The 15,623-nt window shown below is 40.4% G+C and overlaps 1 protein-coding gene across 2 annotated transcripts in view; it reads left to right on the top strand.

Annotated features, from left to right (window-relative positions):
* CAMK4 (calcium/calmodulin dependent protein kinase IV) overlaps positions 1-13,447 on the top strand; it is a 98,619-nt gene extending 85,172 nt beyond the window's left edge. For both annotated transcript variants that reach the window (XM_063129544.1, XM_063129545.1), the window contains exons 8-11: positions 1,120-1,195; positions 8,194-8,320; positions 10,390-10,542; positions 13,150-13,447. In XM_063129544.1, coding sequence (XP_062985614.1) covers positions 1,120-1,195; positions 8,194-8,320; positions 10,390-10,542; positions 13,150-13,365 — 572 coding nt within the window. In that variant the 3' untranslated portion in view covers positions 13,366-13,447. The remainder of the gene's footprint in view (positions 1-1,119; positions 1,196-8,193; positions 8,321-10,389; positions 10,543-13,149) is intronic.
* Positions 13,448-15,623: the final 2,176 nt, after the last annotated feature.

The raw sequence follows: 15,623 nt of genomic DNA, 5'->3' as shown, positions 1-15,623 counted from the left end.
TTAGAGCGACAGCCCACGGTAGCTGCACCGCGGGCTCGCCCCTCCTGCTGCACGGATTAAGAGGTAGGTTTAGCAAAGGCCTAAGTCAGCAAGGAATCAAAGCACAGGAGATAATGGAAGAAAGAGAGGCACACACTTGAAGCAGAGATTTCATCTCTCCTGTGCTACTGAAAAAGCTTCACACGTGTGCAAGTGTAATACCCGAATGACGTCTTCGACACTGAGAATTTATTTCTGTTAGTATCCAAGTAACTGTAGTAAGTCTTACACAATGTAACATGGAAAAACATATACATCAAGGCTTGATAACCTTGCTTGAGAGCAAGTATGAGAACATGTTGATCAAATAGATTTTGGAAGTCGGGGGGAAGCCCATATGAAGGTCAAAATAGACTCTTAAATAGAAAATGAAATTAATTGAATATCATGCATTTGATGAAGTGCACTATAGCCCACAAAAACAAATGCCATAATAAATGCGCAGTCTTTAAATTGCCACAAAGTTCTTTGCTGTTTTTGCTGCAAGAAACTAGCCCAGCTACCACTCTGGAAAGATTAATTATAATAAACGATTTCATAGGAGTATAGGAAGTGGCCTTATACTGAGTCAGACCCTTGTTCCATTCTAGCCCAGTATGGTCTACACTGACTGGCAGCAGCAGCTCTCTAGGGTTTCAGGCAGGATTCTTTCCTTGCCCTTCCTGGAGAAGCCGGGGATTGAACCTGGGACCTTCTGCATGCCAAGCATGTGCTCTATCACACTGAGCTATGGACCCTCCCCATGAGCTATGGACCCTCCCCTATAACGATCAAATCAAATCTTAAAACTACCTTTTTATCCTCTGAATATTTTATTCCTGAAATACATTCTTCTAGAAGGGTTGAGGCCATACTTAATGTACATACTTTGCTTAAAAATGTGCTCATTTCTGCAGTTCTTAAACTTCTTTATTTTATTTTATCTTGTTAGAAAGGGATTTGGTCTGATTTTGGATTTTTAAACTTACGCTTTTTCTTCCCTCTGCCTGTGAGTTTATCCCATATATGTTCGCCTCCTTCACTATTATTTATTTCTACATTTAGCTTCTGTTTCATTGACAAGGTTTTTATCATCTGCAGCACCGGAAATTCTACGAGGATGTGCCTATGGCCCAGAAGTAGACATGTGGTCCTTAGGAATAATCACCTACATCCTGTAAGTTTAGAAGGAATTATTATGGAACAAAAAGTGAATCTTTCATAGTTCATTTTCTAGGCACCAGTTGTTGTAAACTATCTGCTCCATCAGACGAGGAAAATCGCATTTGCTTACCGTTGCTTCTCATTACCTCTTTTGAAAGAAGTAAACAACTTGCATGTAGCCCATTCAGTGGGCCGTTGGCAACTTCCATCTTTAAAAATAAGTCTGACTTACGGGGTTGTTTTTTTGTCATGCAAAAAAGGCTAGAAGGGGCGGGAGGTATACAGGATGCAGATGACATAGTGAGAGGGACCGGTGAAAATCCGTGAGTGCCCAGTAATGAGCATGCAATAAAATGTTCATCTGATGGAGCTCTGTATCAACAAGAATTGTTGACCAGTTTGCTTCATCCTACTTGTATTTTAATGGTTTAAAGGATGCAAGGTTCACTGATGATATTTAGTTCTCTCAAATTGTAGTCATCCGGCATTACTTCTGTGTGTATGTGTATATATGTGTGTGTGTGTATGTATATATATATATATATATTTCATGGTAACAAACACTGGCTGCAAACCTGTATAAACTTATCGGGTACTAAGTCTTATTGAACAAAGTTGGACTTACACATGCCAGGATTTCACTGGACATCCCCCTTATCTAGATTCAATATTTTTATTCACTACCTTACTGTGGCCCTGCCACTAGCCAGTGTGGGCAGTCCCAAATGGGTGGCCCAAAAGATGGTCCCCTATTTGTGTGTTGACTCTTCTGGGTTGGATTGCGGGCAAAGGTGCCATGCCCCTTGACTCGTGTGTGAGAAAAGAATTCTGGGGTTGGTCCTTTGAGCCCTTTTGATGTGAGAAGACCCAATTGAAGGAAATGCTCGTAGGTGTGTGTGTGTGGAGCTGACAATGCGGATCTAGATAGTCTGTGTGAAAGGTGGGCTGCTGGCCTTGATAGATTAAATGTTTTTTGGAAACTCCATTTGCATTAGCTACGTGGGTGGGGGTGGGTAATGAGAATTTGAGGATCTACTTTAGAATGCTTCTCTTGGACTGGTTTCAATATTAATTGCATTTTAAATTCTGGTTCATTTTATTTGGAGACGTTGATGGACTAGGACATGTGGTTTTCAAATTTTATATCTTGACTTTATTGTACCTGAACAACTATGCACTGGTCTGGATAATTTTAATGCTATTCTGAAAGTTCTATGGAAAAAGAGACCCCGAATCTGCCCCCCTTTTCCCCTTTCACTGCAGGTTTTACAACAGTGGAGCTCCTCTTCGTGCTTGTAGCTGCCTTTTTTTTTTTTAACTCTTAAGTCCCTACGGAACAATGTTCCATCATTGCATAGCATCATTTTGAAAGGACATCTGGGGAGAGAAATTGGCCGCCAGCCCCTGGGACTGCAGCGGAGCACTGCCAGTAGTCTCAACTGGCTTTTGCCCCATTTTGAGCTCCCCAGAAAATCAATTATATGACCCAAGCCTCACCATTCTGCATGAAGAAGCAACATTTGGAGGGGTTTTGGCTCAGTCCCAATTTCAAACTATGGCCACAGCTAGACCTAAGGTTTATCCTGGGATCATCCAGGGTTCGCCCCTGCCTGAGCACTGGATCCCCTGTGTGTCACCTAGATGAACAGGTTTGACCCCCCTGGACGATCCAGGGATAAACGTTAGTTCTAGCTATGGCCTCAGTCTCAGCACAATTACACTTTACCATCTGGGTAGTGGTTTTCCACTGCTGCTAATCTAGTGGTTGTGAGCTTTAATCTGCTCTCACTTGGGTTTTTAGTATGTGCTTGGGAAATCTTGGCAACAGCAACTGAGGGGGAGAAGAGATGGGTATCCCGACTGAGGCTGTCACAGGCAAAGGCGCTCCTGAATAGAGATAGTTCTCCCTTTAGCAGTTCAGCTAGGACAATATAAGAGATTACCAATTAAAGATAGAGTATGTGGATGTAACGCAGTCTCTATCAAAGACTTAATTCATGTTTTGCTTCAATGTCCTATGTATAATGACCTTAGAAATATATATATATATATATATCTCCTTTGCTAAAATCGCTGAAGGGCTCCTCATCACATGCTAAAGTTTGTCATTTGTTATCAGATGCAAAAAAAATTGTTTCTTTTAGAGTTGAAATTTTTAGTTAAGTCTCTGCAGATACATTCTACACAATGCATGAAGGGTAGTGACTCCTTTTATGATGCTCAATTATTTTTATTGTAAACTGTTCTCTTTTATAACTTGCGTATAATGGCTAACTGCTTGTAACACAATAAATTGACTGACTGACTGACTAGAGATAGCCTGGCCAAAATTATCCATGTTGTAGTAACATCCCATTCATCATAGATGAGGCTGCCTTTGAAGTGTTTGGAAATGTTAGTTGTGTGAAGGAAGGCTAGGGTCCACTCAACCTCCCTGCAAGGTAAGCTCGGACCAACCGTCTGTTTAACCAGTCTCCCACCTCCAGTACCCAGATGGTAACAGCCAGCATTTCAGAGAATAACCACACAACAGACTAAGGAGTGAAGCAGTTTATTTAAAACTCTAAAACAAACACTTCAGTCAAACACACAGTTAATACACAGACGCAGGAAGGCAGGGTGAAGGGGGTGAAGGGAAGAAACATGAGGTATTTTAGCAGCACTAAAACCATTAACCCCACCATAAATCACGCCTCAAAGGCTGCAAGCCATTCCCTGGAGCAACTAGGCACTTTAATACTAAAACAAGAAACCTCTCTAAACCCAAGTTGTAACCTTTCTTGCCAGGGGATCTTCCACGCTTACTCACGTTCGGTTCCAGGGAAGATGGCCAGCCCCTGGATGCTAACTCATTTATCTCTTTTGGGCCAGCCAGTACCATGACCCATTCTAGCCAATCCCAAGCCCCTCTCAGGCCTCCCTCCCTTTCGGAAGGGAGCCCTTCCCACCAGGCTACTTTCCCCACAGCTGAAGTCAGAACACTAATTACTCTTGACCTTGAGCCTTACTGATAACTAGCCAGGTGCTGTTTTCTGGGAGAAGTGCCTAGCAAGCTGTTTTTCTAAGATGGTTCTTTAGAGCTGTTCTTGCTAGCTCTCACTGCCAAAAGACAGTAGCAAGACCACAGCCATCTTGGTTGGTCTTCACAAGTTGGTACAAAATAAAGCCAGTAGTCTACTGACTGGAACCGGGTATAAGAGAACAGAAATCAACAACTGTACTGGCCCCTAATCTGTTTCTGAGCACAATTCAATGTGCTGATGTTAATCTTTAAAGTGCTAAATGGCTTGGGACATTGGTACCTTAAGGGCTAACTTCTTCCACATGGGCCTACCAGTGTATGAGATCTTCTTTGGAGGCTCTTCTCCAAGTCCCACCACTTATCAGAGGTGAGGTGGTTATGCCTTTTCAGTGGTGGCTCCCCAACTTTGGAATTCTTTGCCCCAAGACGTTTGCTTGGCCCGGATCATGACATTGTTTCGGCCCAGGTGAAAACCTTGTTATGTTCCTAGGCCTTTCAGCTTTTAATTTTATTTTTAGCTCACACTTTCTTTTGCACACTGTATTTCATTGTTTTTGGTTCTTGCTTTTACTGTTTTTAATCTGCTTTGAGAATCCATTTAGATTGTAGAAGCAGGATATTAAAATACTTTAATTAATCATTAAGAGAGCAATCCTGTGTCATCTAGACAGCATCTGGGGGGACATAGAATGAGCTGCGACTTCAGAGCCAGAACACAAAATATAGAACTGGTGAGCAGGGGGATTTTGGCTGCCATGCTGCTCTTTGTTATTTGTATCTAAATCCCACTGACGACCGTTGTTCTTTCTCATGCATAGCTGATGGCAGGATTGCATCCATCATATGCAAATTCTGAAAAGTATCTATGAAAGGAAGCTACAAACCTGTAATTTGTATGTCACAGTGAAATTATATAATATTGGGTTAATTTGATTGTTGTTTAGACACTTTGAACACCGTCGACACTATCAACGTACAATTATTGTCTTGCGTTTGAAGAATACTGGGAAAGCAGCTAGCTGTACTGATGCCAAACTATTTTCAAAAGTTACAAAACGATGCTTAGGGGTACCTATATGTATTCTTCCAGATTTTCTCCAGGCTCCAGTGACTTTGTGTATTCTTGCAGAGCAGAAGTAAATTTGGGGAGGAATCCTAGGCTCCCATGGAGAGCAGATGTGGAGCTGCTGGATGCCCTGGATCCCCCTCTCTGTGGGTGGAGAGGGAGGTCCGTGGGCAAGGAACTCAGGTGGTGGTAGAAAGCTCTACTGCTACCATATGAAAGCTGGTTGCGGGGGAGGTACCGGGAAATGTTGGGGAAGAAAATGGGTTTTTCCTTCCCCTGCCCCAAATGGAAAAATCAAACAATTTTGGATTATGAAATATTTTCTTTTAGAATGATGAATACAATGTTTAAGACAAGGCATACTCTCCCAGACTGATTTCTAAATGTAAAAGGAAGACTTTTATAGGATGACAAGAGATACAAAATTTCTGGAAATTTTGAAGCCATGGGATGGATGGATGGATGGATGGATGGATGGATGGAGATATATAGATATAGATATAGATATATCCTCTCTGTAAGATCCCTAACATAGTTATTTCTTTGATTCCTTATTAAAACCATTGATCTATAGTATTTATTACTGATACACATTTAGGGATGCTCCAGGTCATGCACAATTCCCCAACATATGCTTAGAGTCATCATACTATAATATAAAATTAAAAACCTTTAACAACTGCCATCAAAATAAAAACTCTATACCTAAAAGTAACTCAGTATCCTGCTTCCTATGGCATAGGCATGGGATTGACACCACCACTAAAGACAACCTTTCAAAATGAATGGAAATTAAGTAGTTTATTAAGAAGAAATTCTTACAAAAGGGAACAAAATATTACTCTTCAAATAATAGGCTGAGATTGCTTAAAGCTCTTAAATTAAATATGTTTCATTACCATTCTTAATAGGTAACAGAGCCTTCCCTAGCTAAATAAGCTCCCAATAGTGTTTCCTTCAGACCAGTTTTTCCTAAATTCCACCCCAACCAATTCCTCACAAACAGGATCAGCCAGCCTTCCTCTTCCTTTGGCTTCTAGGGCCAGATCTACGCGAAGCAGAATATGACACTTTGAAAACGGTTTGAAAACTTCATATGGAGTGTGTCCTGGGCCCCAACAGTTGTCAGTACTGTTATAAACCTTTATAGTAGGGTGACCAACTGTCAGGATTTCCCCGGATTTGTCCTGGTTTTTGTTCTTTCCATGGTGTCAGGGGGGATTTTCTATAATTTTCAATAATGTCCTGGAATGACACACCTTCCCCTTTAAGGCTGCCATTAGCATGGCAGGAGGGAGTGACATGCTTTCTTGAGGCACGTCATTCCCCCACCCCAAGCTCCAATTGAGGTCTTAAAGGGGAAAGTGGGTCATTCATGGACATTATAGAAAAGGCCCCAATTGGAGTGGGTGGTGGTGGTGCAGAATGAAATCCTTTCCCCTCCTCCACTCCAATCGGGTTCTTTAAGGTGGCGGGGGAATAACGTACTTCCTGCAGGACTCAGAAAGCTGCTTCCCCACACACACACTAAGTGTCCCCTTTTTTGGTTTCCCAAATATGGTCACCCTACTTTATAGTGTAGATCCTGCCTAGGAGGATTCAGATGTTTTATGGACCACCTGTTGAAGTTCTCTCTGATAAGACATAAAATAAGAACCTAAAATGTATTATGTATAACTTGGTTTGTTCATAAAATTATCATAAAGTATAGTTTTATTCAGACAGTATTTTACAAATTTACTGGGGCCACAGCTAGACCTAAGGTTTATCCTGGGATCATCCAGGGTTCGCCCCTGCCTGAGCACTGGATCCCCTGTGTGTCACCTAGATGAACAGGTTTGACCCCTGGACGATCCAGGGATAAACCTTAGGTCTAGCTATGGCCTGAGTTCAGTTTTAAATGTTTTAAATTTTAGTGATAATTTTATGAGCAAACCAAGTTATGCATGATACATTTTATATTTCTAAAGTAACAAAGTGATCTGTAAAGAGCACTACAAAATAAATATTGCAAGTGTTCTGGTTTCTTTCTTGCTTTGGTAGTAGATTTACCACAGCATTCACACCCCATACCCTGCCCCATTAGGATTGCTCTGACTATAATGTTATTGCCTCCTTTATTTCCCGACACCAAAATATCATTTGTTCCAGGATGATAAACCCTGTAAGGTAAAAAGCAGAAGACTAATGTTGTATATTCATCTATACTACTTAATTTTATTTAATGAACAACATTTACTATTATATCCTACCCAAGATGTTAAAAAGATAAAGTTAAGATACTTGCAAACCTATGAGTCCCAATGCTGACAGCTGCTCTTAAACCTATTACTGTATCCTTCTTTTCTCATATAAAGCACTAGATGGCAGACTTCATACCTACGGTATTTCCTGCTGTGCCAGCCACAACAGTATATTTCTAAAGCTACTTTGCTTCCACCTACAGCCCAGTCTGAGATATTTTCTAGATGTTTTTAAAGTCTCCAAACACTCTGAAGAAAATAGAATTAGAATCCTTCATGTCAATTGCAAACTCCTATTTGCTGTATTAATCTCTTATGTCTTGATCCTTTGCGCCACTAGCTGAACATTGCCCAGTAGCCCATGAGAGCGTATGTGGAAAGTTATCACATCAGGGAGAAGGCTGGCTGGCCTAGGGAAACTTGTGGGAGGCGGGGGGGAATGAACACATTACCAATAGCTCTACACTCTAAAACATTACTATCCCAGGAGAAGGTCCACTGCATTCTACATTCTCTCTATTTCTACACTCAAGATTACTATTTTTGAATATCCAAGATGACTAGAAAGGGTAATACCAATTACTTGTGTATTTCTGCATTGCTTTCACAGGCACAGACTGACTTGTATGGTCAAACTCTTCCACATAGTTGTAACAAATTTCTTATTTATTTGCCTCTAGACTCTGTGGCTTTGAACCATTTTACGATGAAAGGGGAGACCAGTACATGTTCAAGAGAATTCTGAACTGTGAATATGATTTTGTTTCTCCCTGGTGGGATGATGTGTCTCTGAATGCCAAGGATTTGGTATGTTCAGCAAATTTTACCATTGATTTCAAGATAATCAACATAGCACCATAAGTGTGGCATGAGAACTATGACTGTTGACTGTATTCAAATGTTGGGGGGCGGCAGCTTCAGAATGGCGAACCCAGAAGCCACTTCCAGGCGTGCCGCTTCGAAGCCTCTGACCCGCCCCCCAACGTCAGAGCAAGTGCAGGGCGGCTTTAGTACGGCGTGCCTGCCTAGGGCACAAAATAGTCTGGCGCCAGCCCTGCTCTGTAAGAGCGTTCTATAATCCATTTTCGGCAGAGGAGGGCAATGAGCAGTAGTTGTACCCCATCATTTTATTATCCTGATCTGCTAAGATGAACATGCAAAAGTGAGTTAATGTTAACTGCATTATAGATTTGGTTAAATCTTTAAATCTCTTAAAATCTTTAAATCACTTAAAATATGGTCCCATGAGAGAGTTACAGCAGTGAAAATGTGTTATAATGGCATGAAAGATGCTTAGAAATTCAGTGTTTTTGTTATATTTTACTCTTGAGTGTTCTGAAGATGCTTATTGCTTATTTGTCTTTGTTTCAGTATGTTAAATACATTTATGCAACTGAGTCCAACCGTTTTCAGTGGGGCTTAGAATTCCAAATGTAGCTATATTTGAGGTGGCTCAAACCAATTATTTCTTCACTCAATGAGGGTTGTTGCAATAGAATTGGAGAGCCCCTGAACGAAATAATTAGTTTTTCCCCTTTCCATTTTTTATAAAGCCAGAATTAATATTTTGGATCTAATAGCAGTTTGATGGTAATCAGCCAGAAGTTCCTATACAACAAAATGCCATGATGTTCACTTATTATTGCCACAAATCAGCAAGAGTGATAAACGCAGAAATGCAAAGGCTGTGTGTGTGATTCCTGTACTTGGTTGAAGAATCTCCTGTCAAGTGCTGGGTACTGCCACCTTTGTCAAAGTTGATCTTTGGTGGTGAATAGAATCTTTGGTTCATTCCTCCTTTCCCAACAGAGTCGCAGGGATGGCGAAAGAGACAAAGTTTGAATTCAAGACAAACATTGCTCTCAAAGAGTTGATTGACACGGTTAACTCTGATGGTACCAATCATCTGTTGAATAGGTAGAAAATGGCTAGGGTGACCATATGAAAAAGAGAACAGAGCTCCTGTATCTTTAACAGTTGTATAGAAAAGGGAATTTCAGCACGTGTTATTTGTATGAATGCAGCACCTAGTGAAATTCCTTCTTCACAGCAGTTAAAGCTACAGAAGCCCTGTCCTCTTGACCAGATACAAAAGTTAAAGCTGCAGGACTCCATTAACTATTTATTTATTTATTTATTTATTTATTTATTTATTACATTTATATACCGCCCCATAGCTGAAGCTCTTTGGGCGGTTTACAAAAGGAAGAGGGAATTTCACCAGGTGCTGCATGCATACAAATGAGACCTACTGAAATTCCCTTTTCTATACAACTGTTAGAGCACTGTCATCTTTTTCATATGGTCACCCTAAGATGGGAGATAAGGGGTAGTATCCAATGTTAGTCCTACTTAGAGGACCCACTGAAATGAATAGGACTAACTAAAATCCCATTCATTTCAATGGGTCTCCTCTAAGTAGGACTAACATTGGATACTACCCAGGGTGTGCAACAGTGACCCCGTTCAGAAGTCACTTTAAACAATGGCTTTAACCATGGTAGTTAAGCCAGAAAGCCAGACTGTGTTCAGAAGACACCTTAAACCACAGCTTTAACCATGGTGAATAAAGCAAAAAGCCTTATTCACTGTAGTTAAAGCCATGGTTTAAGGTGTCTTCTGAATGAGCCCATTATCTTGGATTGGGTCCTATATCGTTTTGAGAAATAAAACAATTTATCTTACATGCTATTTTTATTTATTTATTTATTTATTACATTTATATATCGGCCCATCGCTGAAGCTCTCTGGGTGGTTTACAAAAGTTAAAAACAGTGAACATTAAAAAGTATACAAAATTTTAAACCATCAAAAGCATAAAAACAATAGTATCCATTTAAAAACTGTAATTCTGGGGTCCGTTTCTTACTATGCAGGTGAAAAAGCTAATTGTGCTTGACCCCAAGAAACGTCTTACCACATTTCAAGCTTTACAGCATCCTTGGGTCACAGGGAAAGCAGCCAATTTTGCTCATATGGATACAGCCCAAAAGAAGCTCCAAGAATTCAATGCTCGGCGTAAACTTAAGGTATATTTCTGGGAAAGCTATTTTAAATAGCTCTTTTGTTGTTGCTTTGAAAGCTTTTGGTCTAGTGATATTCTGCAGTGTTGCTATAAAATTTAACAACAAGCCTATAGATATGGTCCCCAAAATGTTCCCCATATCTATTGGGTTGATTCCATTGTTGGCATCCTGCAGATGGAGGAGCTCCTTCTGTCCACAGGAGGCTTCTGATCCTGCAGAGCATTTCCACTGGTGGAATGGAGGAAGCAGCAGTCTTAGTCAGTTGCGCACACACCCACCCCACAATCCCTTAGAACATCTCCTCTGGAAGGTGGGGAGACTTTCCAGAACAGTCGGGGAGTTGGGGACTGAAAAGGGAGGTGGAAGTAAATGACAATCACCTCCTTTCCACTAGCTAACTGTTGTTTTAACCAAACTAAAATTAAAATATGGGCCCTTTGCTGTGAAAATCTGTATAAATTCAAAGTCTGCTACACAGCTCAGAAAGAAGAAACATGATTTCCAGAACCACCTCTGGAGTTTTTACCTATCAGCCCTTTCTTTCCAAGAGAATTATAGTTTAGACAATACATCTTGGCATATATTTACATAGGGAACAACTCCCAAGGATGTAGTTTTGTTCACAGCCTTGATTGCCGTGGATGGACCTGAATGAGTGGATCCTATTGCTGTGGGAATTACCATCTTTTAAAATGAATTTTTGTGTATTGAATTTTAATAGTAGCATCTAATCCCACTATTACATGATTTATGTATTCTAAAAAATATTTTTTGTTAACAGTATAATAAAAGCTGCTTTAACTGTTTCCATTTCTGACCACTGCTCCACCTAGCCCAATATTGTCAACTCTGACTGGCATCAGCTCACCAAAGTTTCAGGAAGGAATCTTTCCACCCCTACCCAAAGATGTGGAGGATTGAACCAGGGACCTTCTGGGTGCAATGTTGAACCAGGACGTTCTGCATAGGCTCTGCATGCAAAACATGTGCTCTGCCACTGAACTATGGCCCTCCCTATGGCAAACAGGGATTCTAGATTCTTATTGTGGTGCCTGGTGTTCTTATCATGATCAAGACCTTCCTGGAGAAGCAGGTCACTGCTGCTTCTGTACAGTGCTTCTGTACCATATCTACCTTCCCTCTTCACCTACATCAGGAATGGGAAATGTGTGCCCCTCAAGGTGTTGTTGGACTGCAGCTCACCATTGACTATGCTGGCAAGGGCTGATTTGCGTTTCAGTCCAACAGCATTTGGGGAGCCACATGGTCCATCCCTACCTACGTGGTGTAGTATGGAGTGGCTTGTAGGTTGCAACAGAAGGGGAAGGATGTGACAGGATCATTTCAGAAGAACAATTGCCTGGAACCAAAGTTCCAAGCTATCCTGTAGCCTAATGCGTTTGGAGCCTTCGTATAGATCATGATCTCGCAAATCTAATTCTAGACAAAGACTAGGCATTAGCAAGTGTGTCTGTTGCAGAGGCGTTAAGAGAGGTGGAACACACCCAGATATCACGTTAAAAAGGAGGGGGATTTAGGGTGTAATCCTAAACATGTTTAGACAGAAAAAAGTCCTCCAATTCCTTACTGTCTTTTATTATTTAATGAAATAGCCAGTTGTTCTGGCTGCTAACACACTTGCCTTGCTGTAGCAGGCTGGCTTCAGATTCGGATTTGGTGGTGGTCCCACCATAGAATTTCCCACCCTAGCTGTTACTATGTTGATGCAAAACCAGGCATAATTCTCGCTGCAAGTGATTTTCAGTTCTCCATAGATTATATGCATTTGGCATCAGGGATTATGCATATTGCCAAATTTATCTAGCTAACGTATTTTTGTGATAAATTACTTAAATCTGGGATGAATACCTTATTTCACCTTTGCAACTGTAGTCTTTTAGCCTCCATGCTCTGGATGGAGCCCTTTAATAGTTGAAAAATGAATGATAAAAGTGATTCAGTTTTGATAACTGCTTTCTAATAGGCAGTGGTGACACACAATTGAAGATAACGACAGAGTTTTCTGAGGAACACTTAAAGGGACAAAAATGTTTCAATAAAAGATGTTTATTCTACTATGAGCTACTCCAGCTAGACTTAGCTGCTTAGCTCCTCCTCGTCACAGAAAGCGACTGAGGCCCCAGAAATGTCCATTGTTCCAGCTTTTAGCAAAAAGCCTGCTTTGTTAGAAGGTATTGCTATGTTTAGTTTGAATGTACTTTTCTATTCTTACCCATGCAATCCTAGATGGAATTAATTCACTCATTGACCTGGTTCACACATTGTTGTTGGGTTATTTGAGGATTGTTTTCCCCTCAAACAAGCCATGCTGCCCATGTTCAGATGAACGACAAGCCATACCTGGGTGGCTAATTAGGCAAGTGGTGCCCAACACATACTGCAACTTAAACAAGCCACTGTGGCTTTTTAAGACACGGTGATTGTGTGAACCGGGTCATTATGTAAGAGATAATCTACTAGGAAGTAGCTGTAGCCTTGCTTTGGCCTATGTTAGGGACAAACGGCCAGTGTCTCAAGAACAATTAACCCTCCCCCCAGTGAACGTGTCAAGAAATATAACCACTTTTTTTGTTTGTTTAAAAAAAATAGGCTGCAGTGAAAGCTGTTGTTGCGTCAACACGTCTTGGAAGTGCAAGCTGCCACAGCACCCACGACAGCAATAAGCCCAGCCAAAACCAGTCTCTAGGCCCAGAAGACGATGTGAAGGAAAATGTGGAGAAAGATGAAGCGGTAAATCTCATTGAAACTCAGGAAGTGGATGCTCAGGAAGAAGCCTTTGAAGGAGAGCTGTACACCTTGGGATAGGTTATCTCAGCCAAGATCTGACATTTCACGCACCAGCCAAGTTTCTGTTCAGCAAGAAAGAATCATAAGCAGGACCACTCTAAGGGGCCTTGCATTAAAATGCACTACTAGCTGGTGACCTGAACTTTAATGCATGTGACTGCTTCTGGGGGTGGGTGCAGGGAGTAAACAGTCTTTTATTGGCATGCCATGGATAAAATATTTACATTAATACCAACAAGTGAAATGGAGAACAGGGAGTGTGTGGCACTCCTTATGGTCAACACATATATCTCATGTAGGGTGTTTATAGATGACTTCTGAAATGAATTATGATTATGGCTTACACACAGGATAGGCATTTTCTAGAGCTCATGGCATTTCTGCAATATGCTTCCTTCCAAACTCATAATCACACAGTAGATTGATGGGAACCAAGATCCACCCAGTGTTTTTAAAACATCATGTGAAAGATGTTGCATTAATTAGTGATGATGTACACACTGTTTACAATTGAGAACTTAAGCAATTTATATGCAAAAACATTCCACAGATTCCTGTAAAAGATTGAAAGGTTTGTTCAGATAGCTATGAATCCATATGTTCCTGAAACTGATGTTAAGAATGCCTTACCTCTGTCAAGTAACCATTTCTATACTGTATTTTAATGATAACCAAAATATCTCAGACTGCTGCCATTTCAGTATCTAGTATAACTTTGACAAAGCAACGTTAAGAGCGATACACAAGCCAAGAAGGTAGGTGCCATTGTCAAGGAATTAGTCATGACTATGAAACTGTGCAACTGTTTATAAGGCTTGGGATTATCAATCCACACTTATAGAATTGCACTGTGAGAAGGATATTCAACAGCATGCTTTCCTGTAGGAGAGCATTCATGTTACTTCAGTAAAAAAATAGAAATGCTTGCATGGCTGGAGATACAGGAAAGTTGTGCAACCATTTTTTGTTTTGCCTGTCCATGTAGACTTGATCAATATGGTTGTGCCAATAAAGACCAAAGTAAAGGCAGATTCAGGCACCTGTGTAAAAAGGTGTTACAATCTTTACTCTGCCAGGTGTAGCCTATATGAACTGAAAAATCAGAAGAGATATCTAACAAACATTTGTTTGTCAGTCATTTTATAACACTTGAATTTCTTAATGTATATGTAAAAAAGATTTTTAAAAAAACCTGGCAAGTGACAATTATCTTACAGCACAATCCTATATGTGTCCACTCAGAATTAAGCCCATTTATTCAACGGGGCTTACTTCCAGGTAAGTGGGTATAGGTTTACAGCCTCTGTTGCTTTTCAGGTACTCGCCTAATATCATAATAGGTTAGATCATTATTTCTTACCTTCTTATTGCATTTTCAGTAGTATTTGCTAGCACAGACAATAGATCTCAATTAAGGCAAGAGTATACACAGCAGCCAAGAGTATGATTAGTTTTGTGTTTTTGTTCTATTGCAGTTAAAATGAAGGATAATGGAATATTATTGATGTGAGGCTTGGTAAATTAGAATTACTTTGGTTATTACAGAATAGAATACTATGTTTTTACAGTGAATGTCCTTTGTGGGTTTTTGAAAAATGATATTTTGACACATATTGGAAGCATGAATTAGAACTTACATGAAAAACATTTATTTTGCACAAGGAATCATTGTTCCCAAGCACAAGAATTCAACACATTCCAAGATATTGTTCTTGGAAGGAAAAGTAGAGGTGGATTTTATATTTTTGTTGGCAACTTAAAGTCTTGCCTGGAGAATAGAGGCATTCAGAGAATTTAACTAGAAAAAAAACACAGCATGGTCCCAAAATACTTCATATAGATTTTTTTTTCAATGGTGTGGAATGCTCTGGACATGCATAGAGATCTCCCATTGCATGTGATATGACCTCTGTTACATAGTCAAGGGAACTGGCTACCCCAGTGAATGGCCCACTGAAACGAATCAATGATTACTTTCTCAGTTGCACATTGTGACTTGCATTATTAGTAGTCCAGGGTGTCACTGCTAGGAACAAAACCGGGTTGGTTAGTTTATAAAAAAAATTCCCAGCGTTTGTGGAAATATAAAGCATGTGCACTACTTTACTAGTTTCTTGTAAGAATATGATGCACTCTTTCCTTTCAGGGATCCAGAAAGCTAACCTTTTATCAGACAATGTCCTGGTTTGCACATAACACTAACCCATAGTCTATTTAACAAAAGGGTTGTTTAATTCTGGATTGTAGAGATATACGAACCCAGCCACACCAACAAA

Source organism: Elgaria multicarinata, chromosome 6 (assembly GCF_023053635.1).
Source record: "Elgaria multicarinata webbii isolate HBS135686 ecotype San Diego chromosome 6, rElgMul1.1.pri, whole genome shotgun sequence".
NCBI lineage: Eukaryota > Metazoa > Chordata > Lepidosauria > Squamata > Anguidae > Elgaria > Elgaria multicarinata.
Note: the sequence above shows the minus strand (reverse complement) of the source record. Positions and strands in the feature narration are given on the sequence as shown.